General features: G+C 43.3%; 1 protein-coding gene across 1 annotated transcript; it reads left to right on the top strand.

The window, feature by feature from the left end:
- The first annotated feature begins 893 nt into the window (after positions 1-893).
- On the top strand, positions 894-16,610 carry LOC144724999 (KH domain-containing, RNA-binding, signal transduction-associated protein 3-like). Its single transcript, XM_078604395.1, is given in 12 exon segments — positions 894-1,212; positions 4,509-4,636; positions 5,345-5,461; positions 6,127-6,273; positions 6,510-6,652; positions 7,475-7,649; positions 8,023-8,094; positions 10,724-10,839; positions 12,302-12,360; positions 14,387-14,450; positions 16,379-16,427; positions 16,430-16,610. Coding segments are annotated over 12 exon segments (1,203 nt in total). The 5' UTR covers positions 894-1,118; the 3' UTR covers positions 16,469-16,610.
- Positions 16,611-18,313: the final 1,703 nt, after the last annotated feature.

Below are 18,313 nucleotides of genomic sequence, written 5' to 3' on the forward strand. Positions count from 1 at the left end.
GGGTCAACGGCGGCGTGGTGTATTCCGCAAATATGCCCGACTGTGAGGGCGGGCACAAGCCGGCGTGAGTAGGTTAAACGTTGAGTTTTATAAGGGCACCACGGGGTGACCAGCCCCTCCTCACCCAGCCCCACCCCTCCTACCCCCCACCCAGCCACACCCTACCCCCCTAGCCCCTCCCCACCCAGCCCCTTCCCCACCCTCCCCTCTCCACCCAGCCCCACCCCTCCCATTTTTGGATGCACGACGGACGAACACAATAATTGGTTCAAGACAAGAAAAAATGTGGGCCGGTTTCAAAATTCAGTGTCTCATCAGCAGTCAGCCTTGCTTGAATCAATGTTGTATAGCCATATCTAACAGAGAGATCCCTTGGCTATAGACATATGGCAGTTCACATCTGCTGATGAGACGCTGAATATCGAAACCAGTCCAGAGTTTTGCTTGCGCTGAACAAATGCTGCTGAAATTCTGCACTCATAGAAGCCTGTGTGGCTAATGGGATGTACTTATTTTTTTTAAACCGTGTATTTATATATTTTTTTTTTATGTGGAGGGGCATATACGGGAAGCAAGCATATTGCTTGAAAATGTTTTTGTAACATTTTTTTAATGTTTCGCCATGCCAAATGTCAGGCCCTCTGCGTGTGGAGGTTAAACCTCCGTTCTGGCATGAGCCCCCCCCCCACCTCGAAACCGGATCCGGAATAGGCTCCAAATCCATTCACGAAGAAATTAGTCCGCCGTCGTAACAATCGATGCGCTACTTAACGTTATATATTTTTTTAGTTTGATCGTGCTGTACTCGCCGCGAAAACAATTAATCGTCGAACCCCAACCCCTACCCCTCTCCTTTTTCATTTGGAAGCAAGTCGCGAGCCGGGTTCGACTGCAACGCCGCGCGGGCTATTTTACCTCGGCGCGGAGTGATACACGTTTTAAAAGCGTAGCGTGGGTGGGGGGCAGCGCGTTTGGCGGTGCTGCGGTCGGTGCTGAGCCTCTTGAACGCGGAGTGGTTTTTTTTCATAGCGTGGACTCAAAACAAGTCTTTAAACGTCGACGTTTCTCTCGTTCCGCGTCTCCAGTCTGCCGCTTATATTTTTTTGTTTGCAAGCGCAATGTCGTCCGGCTCCGTCTACATCCCCGAGCTGGTGGCGGAGAAGGACAGCCTCGACCCGTCCTTCGTGCAAGCCATGCGGCTGCTGGGCGCAGGTGCGAGCAGGCTCCGCTAGGCCTCGCTAGGCCTCGCGTGGCGGGAAAAAAACGCAACGGATTTGTAGCGAAACGTGTTAACGAACCATATATTAGTTTGTTGTTGTTTGTGGGGGTTTGTAAGGGAATGTTGGGTGCTTGTTTGGTGGCGCTTAGGGTCCGTGGCTGCTTATTGGGGGGGGGAGCGGTTGTGGGTCCGCCGGGCGTGTTGCGAGCATCAATGGTGGTGACATAGGCCCCGTCCATTGTAAGTGGATGATGATGGGTTTATTCATTTTCACGCCGTTAAACATTAAATTTAGAGATCGAATAAGAATGGCTCCGTTCTGTATCTTCACCTAATTTGTTTTTTTTGTTCAGCCGTTATTCGCTTTCCAGACACCCCCCCCCACGTGTTTATATTTATTTGTTCTTTATTAGCATCTGTCGTTCGGGGTTGATGAACAACAATATTTCTCTGGCTGGCGTTTTTGCCAGATGTCTTTGGCCAAAGTCTGCGCTCTTCTTACCCAGGAGGAGGATGAGAAGTACCGTGAAAACTTCACGAACTCTTCTTATCCTGAAGCCCAGTCGTGCCAAGCAGATATTGGCATTTAGCGCCTGAACATTTTGCCATACGCAAGAATAGACTTGGCAAAGCGCTGCATATATATATGCAGAGTGGTCCCGGATGAAGCAGAATCTTTATTTAAACTTAATATTTTAAAAATAGTTATTTAAAACGTAAATACATTTTCAAAGGGGAAAACATGTTCGGGTCAATTCGTTGTTGGGAAGGAGGGGGTCGCAAGACAATTAGACCACCCTGCAATCTGGGGCCTCGGTGTTATAGAAAAAAAGCAGTACAGTACAACACGTTGCCTTTTTTCCTTCTAAATACAGAATTGCATTTTATTAAGTCGTTTTTTTACTTGGCATGTGTACCAATGAAATAATTTATTAAAGTGATAGTATACGTACTAGATTATTGGCCCGTCCTAGGGCAGAAGCTGTAATATTTACGAAAAAATTTAGCAGAGTATAATTAAAATCTAGTGTCAATTTAATGGCAGTGAATTTTGCACTAAAGTATGCCATCAAACACTTAACTGTATTTCACTGTAGCAATGTATTAATGACTGAATCTGGCACAAAACTATGTCAAAGAACACCTCACTTCATGTCACTAGCACTATGTAACTGACCTTCTATTTGTTCAAATTCACTGCTCTAATACTTTATTCTCCTCTGCGTTCGGTCGCTGGGGTTGAAATAAATTGGAATTTGATAGAATATTTGGAAAATTACCGAGAAATGTAGTTTACCATAATGTAGAAGCGTAAATTAGACTTACATTTTGTCTCAAGTGCTAAAGAAATTAACAAAAACACCAAATCCATTTTGTTGCTGCGTATAATTATTTATTAGATTCACTTTCAGTAAAGAAACGTCAAACTTAGAGCGAATTTTCGAAAAAAATCGCTCGACCGTCTTCTGGGCGAGTGTAAAAATCCACCCGCTCATGAATATTAATGACGGGGGGGTACGGCATGTGGAGTGACGTCACGCGCGAGAAACAAACACATTCTTGGTCCATAGTAATTACACTTACAATCCTCGGCAACAATACTGTAAAATGATCGTGTTGCATAGCTGTCAACTCCATACTGTTTACTCCGTATTCTTGTGCACGGAAATTGAGTTTTCAGGTCCATACGCTGGGTACAACCGTTTTAATACGGGCAAAAGCATGTTTTTTACTTTGTGTTTCTCCCTTGATTGGACTTTGTAGGATGTACGTTGAAATGTATAAGGGCACGGGGTGACCAATTAGATCTGAATTGGTCTGTAATAAAGTAGGAACTGAATGAAAACAACAATAATGATCTGCGCTTGATATTTTTTTACATCTGGTTTAAGTCACAACATGCACCACGCCGGTTTGTGTCCTAGTACGGTTAAAAGTTAATTTTTCTCAGTGCATGGCACTCACTAAGTTGTGGCATTTAACACTTAGAGAACAATGTTTCACTGTTTTTGCCAACGTCTATACGAAGCAAATAGTAAGGCTTATATATATACTTAACACTGATTATGATGTACATAGAACCGAGCTTGCAGACGTTTCAACAAAGCATGTGGTGGCAGGCTGCAGTTTTTTTTTATACATTTAATCACATTTAGGCGTGGATGGTGACTGATACATACCTATAAACCGCTTATCAGAGCCTACCTTCTTACCAACCAATTCAGACCGTATTGGTCACCCCGTGTCCTTATAAATCTCAACGTTCATCTTACAAAGTCCCATCACAAGGGAAGACATAAATAGACAAATTGCCCATATTGAATCGGACCTGAAAAGTCAATTTCCCTGTACAAGATTATGGGTAAACCGTATTGGTTGGCAGGTACGAAATTGCTAGTAATGTCCATAGAGGTTTTTGGGTTAGATTGTGTAAATATAAATGTGTCGTTAAACCCACCCACACGACATGGCCATTTAATAAGGTTTGTCACGTAAACACAACGTGCCAATTCGTTTCCATTTCAGCACACCACTTTTGTGTTGAAGAGTATATCCACAAAATCTGCAATTAGAGTTCTGTGACGTTTTGCCGGTAATTACAACCAGCATCATCAGGCGATAGCCAGAGTTATATGGAGAAATCCTGTTTTGCGGTTTGATAATTATCCCTTAGATAAATGTAAAATTGCGAACAACAGTGGAAAGCGCCTTGATCGTAGTTGAGAAAGCGGTCGCCCTTGATGCGTGCGTGCTTATCGCAATTTCATTTTTTTTAGTCCTGTCATGAACGTTTAGTAACAATGGATCTTATAAACTCATGTTGTCTTGTACACGTGATTGTTGTATATCACTAACTTTTATATGGAAATATATCAATTCAATAAGTATCAAATAAGTGCTTTGAGTAGATGTGTTCTTGCTAGTCTAATGATGCTATTATAAATTGTTTAAAGAATTTTCACACTTGGCATTTTGGCAACAATTGTCACACCTGTACAGGAAGTTTTTTTTTATTTCTTAGCGAAGGAGTTCTTGAACCAGAGCATTGTTTTTGGGACATCCGTTATGTTTAGTTTAAATGACAACGCAAATGCAGTGTGAAGCCAGTCAAAAATAAACCCTTGTGTTTTATTTTTTTTAAGTTAACCAAGCACCACCACAGCTTATGAATTAACAGTGTATGTCACCTTTCTACAGGTGCCAACCTAAATCCATAGCATACATTCAGAAGCATGTATGCAAATGAGTGCAAATTAACTTGTAAGCCTTAATTCTGTTCTCATCGCAGAAATATCACGTCTGCAAAACGGGGGCGACGACAAGAAAGACGAAGACAAGAAATATCGGAACATAATTGGCGAACAGAATTTCAAGTTGGCGGAGAAGGTCCTCATCCCAGCTAAGCAGCACCCGAAGGTAATAATCATCGTGCATATTTTTCAGGATTAGTGCAGACTGGTGTTAATTGTTTAAAGTAGCACTTGTTCAACACTCTGTGAATTCCTGCTTGAATGAGCATTAGTAAGGCGTGTGCGCATGTGCTGTTCATTGCCCGTAGTCTGTGGGGGAATCTGCATTTCTATGGCAGGGGTCAGTCTTGAGGACAACCACTGGATTTCTCCACAAAGTGGTGTTTGGTCTTTTTTGAGCCCACGGGGATGATGGGATTGGGTGAACCCCAGCCAGGATTTTTTACTTGCAACCTTTTGATTTCAATCCACTCGCTGTACCACTGACCTGCCTGTAATTTTTTTGAGACGAGTGTACACAAAACTGAGGAAACAAATAGTGAACTCAAATTCGAGAAGCGCTTCAATTACGCAAATCATACCATCCCAAGTACTGTGTTTATAATTATGCTTGTAGCAAGAGAGCAATGATGTGAATTTGTCACCTAAGGAAGAGAAACATTGCTTTCATGGCTACCATTTAACTCCCTCGGGGACAATGTACGTTGAACTTCTTTCACAGCAAACGTATCCAACTGTGCTAATCGGATGTGTGGGAAGGAAAAGTTGTAACTTGCTGACCCCATGCCCCGACTGGACATGTGTGAAACAGAGCTTCATAGCTCATCGGATTCTCCAGTCTCAATAAAGATTTTGATTCTCCCTCTGCTTGCAGTTCAACTTCGTGGGGAAACTGCTTGGCCCACAAGGGAACACGTTGAAACGACTGCAGGTTGAGACGGGCACCAGGATGGCCATCATGGGCAAGGGGTGCATGAAGGATAGAGCCAAGGTGCGTATCTCAACATGGTCATCTCCGAGCACTCTGGTTCATGAAAGGGTGAAATTTTATGTAATTTTACATTGCCATTTATTTGTGGTTCATATAATCGTCGTTATAGGATCCAGGAGTGAGATTTTTTAAGACAAAAATTTCCCTTTCACCCCATACCTGGGTCACGAAAATAAAATGCATCAACTTTGCGTAAGATCAAGCAGCAGTGTGCAGGGTCGAAATATTCAGCTAAAGTAAAAACTACGAACTATGAAGCACATTTAACAACAATTTTGTATAAAGTTTTGAATAAAAGGGTACCTTAGGTTCAAAAGAGATATGATATTTAGTTTAAAAGCATTTATGTTCATATTTACCAAGTAGTGGGTCCAGTTGCTGACTTGATATTGACAGGGAGGGAAGATACTTTTTTTGCCTTAACTTAAAGCAATTATTTGCATTTACTAGGAGCATTTTGGGAGAGAACGATTCTGAATTGGTATTTGATCTTGATACATAAGTTATGAAAGTTGAGGCACATTCAAAATTGCAAAGGTTTGATTGTATTGTTAATCTTGCCTGTGATTTCTTAGTTAACGAGTGGGGCTGTTGTACGGTTCCGATTGAATAGTGCAGAGGGAAATTGCCACGTTTGCCTCTCTTGTTCTTCGTTGCGACTACAGGAAGAGGAGCTCCGAAACAGCGGTGAGGCCAAGTACGTTCACTTGAATGAAGAGCTGCACGTGCTCATTGAAGTGTACGCACCTCTCCCTGAAGCCTACAGCCGCATGGGGCATGCTCTTGAAGAGGTCAAGAAGTTCTTCAACCCGGTATGAAGTCCAGCGCAGCAGTGCACATTTAATCGTTACATTTCTTCAAACTTTTTTTTTATCAAACGTGGTGTGATCGTGTTGTCTGCTTCGTCTCATATGACAGTGAAATTCCTGATTTATTTTTGGGTTAGACCGCATATTGAAGTTTTTTTGTGTAGTAACTATTGACCAGGCCGAGACTATGAATTTAAGTTTTCCCTGCTCTTGCCTTCTCTCCTACCCGTCTACACCAGGACTACAACGATGAAATCTGCCAGGAGCAGCTGATGGAAATGACATACCTGAATGGCGTGGAGGTCCCCGTGGTAGCGCGTGGCCGTGCCATGAGGGGCCGTGGCATTCCCCCGCCTCCTCCCGGCGCTCCTGCGCTCATAAGGTGGTACCCCTTACCGCCCATGTGCATGGCTGCCGTGACACTTTTACACCTCTTTCACGTTACTATGATTTCCGCAATGTGATTTATCACGTTGCCTTATTAAATTTCACGATCACAACGGTTTTCGCGCAATACATATAAAGTTTCCTTCAACTTTGTGTCTGTACGTTACGTCTCTATCGTCTTGTTTTTTTGTCATTTTACGTACAAAAAAAGATGGCGTTAACGATTCAACTGCAGTTAACTCGCTATAAGTGTCTTTTGATAATTGCAATTTTTACAATCTGTTACGCATTTGCTGTGGGAAAATTACATCATAAATTGTAATGCCATCACGTTTAACAGAGCAGTAATTTCACAAATATTGTCAGGAAATGAAATATTAGAAACATAAATGAGCAACGATCATTCACAATATGACAATATTTTATGACTATTTTGCCAATCGGACAACGTGGACCTTGTATCGGACACTATTTTCCAAGGCCGTAATTATAATATATATTGGGGGGGACACATCCCCCCCCCCCAATATTCAAATATGCTCAAAATGTCCCCCCCAATATATTGATGTAAAAAATATATATTTTTAAAAATAATTGCTATGCTACGACAGGCAACCACGCACAGCCGTCCGAAACTTAACACCATTCACACTTGTAGCGCACTCATTGCAGTTGTTGCAGCTCAAATCACTAGTTTAATTTTCCCCCATAAACAATACCTGGGTATCTCCCTGCCTGCAATGTGGGGCACACAGACGTGTAGCCACTGCTACTTCAAACTCCTTCGTGAACGTTGGAACTTTCCCCGTCTCTGCAGGGGCCGTGGTGTGGGCCCCCCGTTGCTGCGTGGGCCACAGGGGGGGTCACGCGGAGTCTCATCCCCCAGGGGGGCCCCGCGAGGGCGCGGGGGACCCGGGGGGCCCGTGGAACGTGGCGGAATGAGTGCACGCAGACCCATCGGACGAGGTGCCGCCAGGGGTGCTTCGAGGGGGGTAAGTTAAAACGCCTTGTACAAATATATATGCACACACACGGGACATGGGCATCACGGAAATAATGAAGGTGTGTGTGGGTTGTGGCATGGGCCTTCCTTGAGTTATGGGATGGTGGGGGGGGGGGCTTGTGAGTTTTTTCTCCAGTTGATTATAAGCTTGGATGCACAGAATGCTCGACATTGGATTGGGGGAAAATGACGCAGCATATCTCCACTGACATTTGGGCAGGTGAATTAAAACAGCCTTGTTTTGTTAGGTACTGCAAAGCCTAACTGGCGAGGGACTGGATAGCCTGGTGGTCATAACGCTTGAGTGGGGGCTTTGCTAGGACGCAGAGCAGATTTTTTTATACGCTCGCGTGTACGCCCAGGCGCCGCCAACTCGTGGGAGAGGAAATGCGGGCGGTGCCACTTCGGGTCCCATCGCGTCCACCCCTTCCCAGGTGCCTAGCTCCCGACAGGCACCCACCACACAGAGGGCGGCACGCCTGTACACCCCCCGGCAGCAGCATGGCCAGGAGTCCTACCAGGACTGTGTGAGTCGTTAGCAGGGGCCAGCGCTCAAGTGGGGCCCCCGCGGGTCACGAGCCCCCCCAGGCGGTGTCGTGCCGTATGGACCTGGCAGCCGCGTTGCTTCGGTTAGCGTGTCGTTTCTATTATTTGTTCTTTCACGCACTGCCAGAGCGCACTTTGCACTCCACCACGAAATGATCAATGGATTGAAATTTGAAAGGACTATTTATTTGTTTATTGTTATTCCTATTCTGTTGCTTTTCACGACGGTCGTGTGCGAAGTCCGCTGGCTTGCACTGCGCGCGATTACACGGGTGGTTCGTTAACAGTCGAGGGGTGCTGGCTGAGGATTGGCAACACCTGGGGGAACGTGACTACCACGTCCAGGGGCCGATTTCCGTGGCATGGCTGGTATCCTGTCTAAGACTTCACTTGGTGTGGCCCTGCCAGGGCTATAACCTGATCCCCAACCGAGTAGGCAAATGAGTCGGCTTAGTTTTTCTCCGTGGATAGCCGCTGTTGTTTTAATACTCGTGAAACCCCAGTAACAACAGGGGTGGCTCATTTGGCTAATTGGCATGGTGCGAGGTTCCAGCTGTCTGGCAGTGCTTCTTTATTAGCACGCAGAACCATTTACAGAGGACGCACGAACATTGCGTGTTGTTAGTGGGTAATTGAGCAGTGTTTTTATTTCTTAAATATGATCGTCTGGCTAGGATAAAAGCACTTGCATACAACACTGCTACCTTACTTGATACAACAATCGGAAAGCTGAACTTCCCCAACACCAATAGATGTTTTGTCCTTTTGAATACATTTTTGAATATTAGGCTCAATTAAGTGAAGCAATTTAAATTTGCACCCTGGCTCTGGCGAACACTGCAATCGTACATTCACCTTGTATATCTCTGAGTAGGCTTACTTGAGCCAGGAAGTATGGCAATTGGCACAGTCTTGCCATAACCTGCTTACTTTGCATGAAGAGCATTTCCACTGCTTTGTTTTACGATTCGCTGAAAAATGTATTTTGCCGGCACAGTCACAAGGACAGAACTCGCAGTGGGAGTGCGAGGGGGGAAATAATCTGGGGAGTTAGCTACTTGAAGAAATTAGTCACCATGGCAACATATGAACCTCCAGAGACTTTAGTCAGCGATCTTAGTTGGCTCAAGTAAAACATGTTGGTTTGGCCGAAAACGTTCACGTTGATGTCTTTTATGGAGTTCTTTGAATGGTAACATTTCGATTTGTAGCAGTCGATTTTAGTCAAATACGGATATGCATAACAATAAGTAAAAGTTGTTGGAAAGTGTTTTTTGTCCGTTTTCATAGTCTGGTGTTGGAAAGTGTTTTTTTTCTGTCAGTTTTAATAGTTTGGTGCTAGATCTGTGTGGATTATTAAAAGGTCTTTGGGCACAGTGGGCCAGCACCCACCACATATTTGGTTCCAGCTCCACTTTGCACCGAGTGCACTAAGTGAATGCTTGGGGCTTGATTACTCCTAGTTCTGGTTGAGGGTTAAGCAAGCTTACTTGCAAGAGTTGATAAGTACACGTCGTTGAACATTCGTATGTCAATTTGACATAACGTGATACCTTTGAATGTTTAAACTAATCCCATCTTTTTTTATTGGGATGTTTGTAGTACATTTTATTTTGGTCCCACTTGTCCACAAGAATCGGTGCGGGCCTCTTCTTAAGATCAAGGCGACGTAACATTTTGTCATATAATTGCAGTGTTCGTCTCTATGCAAATGTGCATGGTCATTGTTTTTGCAATAAAAAATATATTTTTAAAACCAATCTATGCTCAAATTTATTGTCTGTTGATTCGCACCCCCCCTATAGTCTCCCGACACTTGAGCCTCCTTGGAGGCGATTGTGCTGTGAAGGACGAGACATCGCATTTAAAAGGGTGGCCGCAAAATGTTTAGCTACGTTATTTAGAGTATATTACAAATCTGTAGACGTGGCTGCTGCTGCATTATTTAAATTTAAACCTTTGAAAGGGCGTCCCCTCATTATTTGCATTGTCTGTTTTATACAATTCCACGTGTTAATATTTAGCCACCTTTAATGCGAGTAAGAAAGCTGGCCTCGGAAGAGACAATTTAACTTTTCTTCAGTAGGTACCTGCATGCATATATTCACGAGCATGCTTCATAGCATCATTTTAAAAATATATACTGATCCAAATTCATCATAGCTCTGGTGGATATGTACCTGGGCTATATGACGCCAGTTTAAAGCTCGTCCAGAAGCGAGCGACATCGATGTCAACCATATCTTTCAACATGACATTAATGCCACGAACGTGTTGACGATTCCTGACCGTGATTCATTATAAATATATTTGCTTGAACCTTCAAATTAGTGTCTGACATCCCGAACCACAAAGCCTAGGTACTTATCTCCTGGATAAGTATTTGTTTATTTGGGTTGCGTCTTTCGCTAAGGCGCTTGAGCATCTGCCAAGGTTTTTACTGGAGCAGGCAAAGAGGTGATTAATTTTCTTTTTAGTTGGACCTGACTCTTACCTTGCGTGCGTTTACTCCTCAAGGCCTACGATGACAGCTATTCCAGTTCACCGTATGAAAGCCATGGATACGAGACATACGATTACTCCTCCTTGCCAACGTTCGACGCCTACGATTACGAGATGCCCGCCACACCAAGGTAAGTACCCCCCCCCCCCCGCCCCGCCATCCTTGCACGTGCACCAGACCAGCGCTTGAGCACACAACCACCTTGTACATCGGTCTTCACTAATTTTCAGAGGTTCGGGGTGGGGGAACTTTCACCGATGAGACATCAGTCTGCAAAAGTGGTCCTTTCAAATGTTTGTGTATTGTCGGATTCTGCACTAAAGGCCACCAGAGGCCACCAGTTGTCCGTGGCCCTTGCAATGAAGAACACTGGTGTACAAATTATCCCTTTGGAGTTTGTGCAGATATGGTGGCGGAGGAGTAAGATGTCTTTTTTTTTACACTAACCACAGAAATGTATTCGCTTTGATCCCTATATATATGAGTGAATTGAATTTCCATGGTTTTGGAGGTTGTGGTTCAGTTTAAAGAGTCATTTGTTTCCATGGTCGTGACAGTATAGAAATGTCCCGTTATGCCACTTTGTTTACATGAACCAGTGTCTCGACTCGTGTTCATCAAATGGGTTTATCTCCCCCCAATTCCGATAGCGCTACTAGCGGCCATCCGCAAGCCGAATAAGTTTCCACGTGTTTTGTAGGAATAAGCCAAATTAAGTGGATGAAAAAATGTGCTTGTCACTGCTGACTAGGAGGAAACCATCTCCCCTCGCTCCAGTTGAACCAGGTTTAATCACGGGTGGCTGAAGAATGGATGTGCAGACATGGACAAAGACGTACATAAAGACACGCATACACAGACACAACAACAGGTTCCATTACCTACATCACAGCAGCACTTGTACCAGGCTAGATGCACTGTGAGAACATGACGATGTGTTTTTATGGCTCACTGCTGGCAAGGCACGATATAAACCCACGTGGTGTGGGTTTACTGAAATGACTGATAGATGCACTTTCTGTGCTTGCCAATCATTTGTGACGGCTCAAACCATAAACTCGCTGCACTTGAGAAGAATCCGTTTTTAGCGTGGGTGGTTGAAATGTGATATTCAAACCCATAGTGTGTTGGCTCAATCATTTGACCCTCATATCCCGCAAACTCCAAGCATCGTGTTACGTGTTTTGTCAGTTTCCCTTTTTTCTTCCTGCCATTGCACTCCTGTACATGTTATTCACGTATGACCATGAAAGCTAAAAACAGACGTTTTGATCTAGCGACTGCTACGGAATCTTGCGTTCTTGCAATAATGTACCAACCCATAGTGCGCTCAGTTCAAAAATCTACCGAAATGTTACGAATGTTTCCGTGGAATTCTATTGGTGTTCTGACTTTGCAACCAGAGTGGCTCGTTGATAACCATCTGTTCCAAAAACGTGACAATTCCTGCTGTTAAAAAAGTCCTTTCTGTGCTTTGGGTTTTTTTTATTTCACTTTTTTTTTTGCTTCCCCACCTCTCACCTCCCTCCCCTCTCGTTTGTCTCGTGTTCGCCTTCGCAAATCAAACTTCAACATTTCTGCGTATTTTGCAGCGGTGTAGAAAGTTACGACTATGGTCACGGATCGACCGTGGAGGTGTACACTGGTTACGGTAAGCGGAAAGCTTTCTCTGTAAGACCGTCGGTTTTTTTTTGGTGTTTTAAAAGAGACGCCCCCGATGTCTTTCGCCACTCGCGTTTGATTTCCTACGGCGATCCGTCAGGGCCAATAGAAATCCACGGAAACACTCGACTTCCCCCCCCGCCTGTCGTCTCTTGTATTTCAGTTTTTTTTCAGTTTGTATTTTAAAAGGCGGAACCGATTTAACTTGAGTGTGTTGCCATGCATGTGGAGTTGTTGCTGTGCTCGCATAAACTAAACAATACTGTTGTCTGTTTTAAACCAAACATTCACTCACTTCCAGGGCTTGGTAATTTTGGAAGGTGGTGTTTGTTTCCCAAGAGTTGTACATGTTGTGCTTACTTGTAAATACTCGCCATAAACTCGCATTGTACATTGACGGTTCGTGTCTTGTCGGAGGAAAGTTGTATTGTTAATGGTAACATTTAAAAAAAAAACCCTTCAGCTGTTGTGGCACCAGACCCTTGGGCTATCTTGAGCTCCCCTGTTTCAATGATCTGTAATATTTTGCTGAATTTATGTATTGGAAATTCGATTATCCCATGAGAAGACGAGTCCGCTCCTGTTACGCATATCAGACTCCCCTGGCCCAGACAGTTCTTGGCAAGAGCTCGCTGTATGCAGCTTTTACACCAAGTACATTTGAGTTGACCAGTGTGGAAATTTTAAAAATGGAAAATAAGGCATAGCCCCTTGAGAGCGATCAGTAAGAGCCCGGGTATCAATGTAAATTGGGATCTTGGGACGTACGTTTGCCGAATGAATATCTCAAGTGGTGGTTAATCTTATGCGCAAATTAAAACGTTGTGTGTAATTGTGCAATGTCAAGTCTGAACGCTCTCACCATTGTGCCACTTTTGCTTTAAGCGATTCATTTGTGTGGTTAAGCTGCGGCACCACTCACAACACCCATTTTTTTTACTGCGGCGTTTTCGTTGCCAGCTAGTGTTTGCGTGGATTTCTCTTGGCCGCCCTCCCCCCGGGGTGTCGCGATGGAATTTGCTGTATCCTGTAAATGGCCTTGCTTTCTTGGCCTTGTTGAATTTGCAGGAGTAACGCGTCTTGGGTTTTATTTTGTAAGGGTTTTTTTTTTACGTGAAAACAACCGCTGTCGTCACGAAGAATCGGAGATTTTTTTTTCCTTGTTAACATCTATATCCTTGTACAAAAATGAAGAAAATGAGAAAAAAACTCATTGCATTAACATTAACACCATCCTGTAACAGAAAACATATCCAGCTAATATTTGAACACTTGACTTCTCCGGGTTGGAATGGTCCTTGTTCACAGTTTTAAGGGTCGTTTTCTTTTACCGTAATTTCCAGATTATAAGATGCTCCTGAAAGTGATTCGTACCCCGAACTGGTGCCAGGTGTTAATGAAATTGGACAAATCTGGTCACACACGCACCTAGAGGATTATAAGACTGACGACCAACTTTTATGTTGTAATAAAGAGGGGGAATTAATCTTGTAATCCAGAGAAAACGGTAACTATTGCTTGCCATTAACGGGTGTTAATGACGCATGTTGGCGAGTATTAGTGCTTGTGCACAACTGCCAAAGCAGTTTAATTTTTTTCAGTTTATGCGAAACACATCGTACAGTTGTAAAAGGCTAAGGAATGCATTTTTTATATTAACATTGACTGTAAACTTTTACTGCAAAAGCAATGTGCTTTGTAAGCTGATGTATGCCAATGGGGTGCATCAAACAGAACAAAAAGCATCGGGTTCCTCCAATATTCACGAGTTCATCTGTTTTTAAGTAAAGGCAAGATGTTCCTGTAGCCTTGGTCGGTAACCAGTATCGAGTGTTAAAATAATTGTTTTTATGATACGATTCATTCCTCTGCGGCCCAAACCATGAGCGATGGACTGAACCAATCGTGATGTGTAAAATATAAATCTTTTCAATCGAGCGACTGCTTAGTTCCCGTCATTTGTGTGACCCCCCCTTTTTCCCATTTCTGCCTGCCCCCCGTCTCACAACCAACAGGGCAAGAGGAGAAGTGTGGAGGCTCTAACAATCGGCTGAAGACTTCGTCATCCCGCGTGATGCGGTACTCTTACCGCGAACACCCGTACGGCCGGTACTAGCTCAACCGGGGGAAAGCCAGCTGCCCGGGAGCTCACACACACTAACTCACCCACTCCTCACCCACTCCTGCCCTTCCACCACCACCACCACCACTCCCTTCTCTACACAACCTGCTATCCACTAGGGGGTGGGAAAACTACACCCTAATTGCTAGATACAACCCGCGAACTTAATTTCGTACATCCGGTGGTCACATGAGGCTGGCCTACGTTTTCAGCGTGAAATTTTAACCGTCGCTGTGAAGGATCATGGCTGGTGCGTCTACTTCGGAGCTGAGAATCCAGTAAACGCGTGTTAACGAGGGTAAACAGGGAGGAACTGTGCATCGCAAGCAGTGCGATTGCACTGAGCCCCCCAATGATTAAAAATATATATTCTTGGATAACGCTAGGATTGCGTCGTGTTGTGTGGCCTGCCTAAGTTATTTTAAAGTCCCTTACCCGCCCCATTCCTTCGGTAAGGAAAAGGGTTCCGCTACCCCCTGCCTTACACAGACCCCCCCTCCCACACCACACTTAAGACGCTCGCTCCCCCTTTTGAGCGTCACTCCTCCAAACAGCCGCCACTCCTCCCTCGGCCGTGCCCGCACCGTGGCGTGTTGTGTGCAAGTAATTCGCCATCTTCCCCCCCCCATCACCACACACTGCATTTGATTTGAGAATCGTGAATTATTTTTCCTCCGCCCCCCCTCCCGTCTCCTCTTTTGTTTGAGCGTCGTGATGGTCCCTGCCAGCGTCGCATAAAAGTATCGCTGCAAGTCGTAATTTGATTATTTTTATTAGTTTTTTTTATTACGTAAATAACATGAGCTAGTCTGAGCTATAGGATCATGAAGCAACATTGAGTGTAAACGATAGCTTTTTCTTTTTAAATACGTAGGCTTTGATATTGCTTTCGGTTACCTTTTTAATAATTACGTGATTCCTTTGCTTAATGATTTACACTGCGTAGGACTCTTGACATTGTTATTATCCTTTTGATGTTTTGCATGTTGTAAGAACATGCTTCTCCTTATGGTATTTTGTCATTTAAACATAAAATAAGTATTAACGTGTGAAAATACGTGGTTGGTTGTCTAATAAATATCAAGGATAGTAATGCAGGGCCAAAAAACACACTTTGTAACTATGTGCTCAGTATTTGTTAAAACCCTGCTTAAAAATAACATTGACACAATAATCATTTCTGACAAAGCTCAAACCCAAATAGATGTTGCATTGATGTTGCTGAACTTCATTAATAAACTTTAAAATATACACAAGAAAATGTAACTCTCTCGCTGTTCAATTATTAATTTTAAATTGCAATAAAAATTTGTGAGTCCTTGAAACCATTGTAGTGGGTAATGTGTGTGCCACAATTAGAATGTTGTTTTAATGTTAAAAGCATTTGCGTGAACCACAACCACATGAAACTTACCGTGTCACAGGTATTAAAATGTAATAATACCACATTTACAAAATGCTTATTTTGTTTATGTGTATACACATGCTATTTGTAAATCCATGATTACTTGTGTACTTAATAATCCCATAATATAAATAGCCACCTGTCATTACCCAACAAATACACAAGATGGACAATATTGCCTGGTCTTTAATGGGTGCACCACAGGGTGTCTATTGTAAATGGTGTTATTCACAAATGAAAAAAATCGCATAAATTGCTATAATTTATCCTGAAAAGCTATGTAACTGAAGAAAGAAAAAAAAAAACCTTGCTTAATGAAAAATATTGTTTAAATAAAACCTCATTTCACAATCGTGCAAAAATATTTTAAACCATCCTGACATTCTTTGGCACACACCGACCGCCAACTGTTGACGTTATTAACCTGTGACCAAGTCATTGTCTTAACTACGCTGTAACGTTTAAATAATACTCTTTCAGTTCGGATGCTCGTCAACAACTTTATGTATCGCGAAGGCTCTTTTCCCCCGGGGGAGAGCTATTAATGCAGGGCCAGCCAGCCTCGAATAACTTTCACATGACAACTTGCAGAGTCAGCCTGGCCATATCAGGTAACCTTGTCAAGTACATCACATCACACTTACTCAGCTAATTAATCGCATCCTGCTTTTCCCCTTTTTAGAAGTATATAAATAGTTTTCTGTAGTGCGTTTTTTTTCTCTCTGTAGAGTTCTCTTAAATTGCTACCGAATTGACAACTTAGCACTGTGTTATTTTGAATTAAAGTTAGTTTCGGAGATGTTGCGCAAGTAATTAAATTAATGCTTGTATTTACGTACACTGCACGCACGCGGCTTGCTGTTTGTTTTAAATGTGTCATGCTGAGCTTCCGTTTACAAAATGCAAATGCAGTATTGCTCAATTCGTGATTATGCCGTTTTGTCAATAATCGTTATACATTTTAAGTTTTGGTTTAATACATTCTCCCATTGTGTTGGATCAACTTGTCTGGTATAGTAATTCAAATTTCCATTTTACATTGCTGAACCGTTTTTTACGTATGTTCTTATATTTAAAAGAAATCGCTCCTGCTGGTCTTTATTCCTTGCCGTGTAGACATTACCGGGTCTGTCTATACAATGCACGACACAGTTGATTTATAACGGTGCATTTGTGTTTCTCTTTGCAGGGGAGACGTAAGAAATTCTGCTGTCTGACGCAGCATACTTAACTTGCGTCAGGGGGGAAGGCCGGCCTCACACCGCGACCGTTTATGCCGTCGAGTGTTGATTCGGTCACATCGTGAAGGGCAGACGTGCCGAAGAAGCTGCAAAGAGCACATGAGATCTGTCTGCTGTATAATGCACAACAATTCACTGCACCGGTCTCATGCCCAACTCTCCACGGCTCATTAGGAGGGACGGATGCGTTGAAGTTTGAAAATAACGTGAGAAAATAATTATGCAAGAACAATTGTAGCCCAGTGTAAGTCCACCGCTGGGTAAAGTCCCCTCCCGCCCACTCCGTGTTGGTCTTGCGGATTGTTTGGCCGTACTTCGGTACTCGGGCTACGGTTTGCGGTGAAAAAGTTGGGAGGCCCAGGACCCGTGTCGCTCATCACTTGATGTTAGCCACAGATGGTAATCGAAGGCGGCTCTCGCCAGGTTTGCAGCGTGGTGTGCCAACCACCACACCACTGTTCCCCCGCCGAATTACCGCAAAGCGAATTTGTGCGAATTCCTATACAATAATATATAACGGGTGAAGTTTATTTGAAAAGGGAAAAACCAAGAACACATTTCGGTAAAATATTAAGTGCTGCAGTTGGCAGTGGCCCACAATTAACAAAGGAAATCCATTCGTCAACACCTACTGACATAAAGGAAAATACACAATAGGCACATGCAGATGGGTAATAGCCTTTGTAATTTGACCAAAACTCAATTTTTGTATGGCCAATTTGTCCTCCAGCTCTAGCCCTTGCGTTGAGAGTTTTGATCTTGCACCGAGACGTGTTACTGTATTCTCTGGATTAGAAGATACTCCGAGAAGTTGAGACACATTCCAAACTTACTTATAGAATACAGTTATTCTAATGTTTACACACGCAGCTTTTGATTAAAAATACAGGGTAAAAAATGTGCTTTTCCAGAGGATACGGTATAAGTTTGATACGGGAACACTTGCGTTTCTGGATTTCCCAGCAACACCTGGCTCCACTCCCTGGGTGTCGCGATGTCTGCTCACAACTACTCGCTAGAGGTTTATACGTACGTAATCTGTGTATTTTAAACTGACTAAAAATAACCAAATCGTTAGCACTTAACTTTTTTTTTTACATATTTGTAGCTTGTACAAAAAATTCGCAACATTTTATGAACACAGTATGAAACTGAAATGGGTTTTATGGTTGGT

Source organism: Lampetra planeri, chromosome 22 (assembly GCF_965212315.1).
Source record: "Lampetra planeri chromosome 22, kcLamPlan1.2.h2, whole genome shotgun sequence".
Lineage (NCBI taxonomy): Eukaryota > Metazoa > Chordata > Hyperoartia > Petromyzontiformes > Petromyzontidae > Lampetra > Lampetra planeri.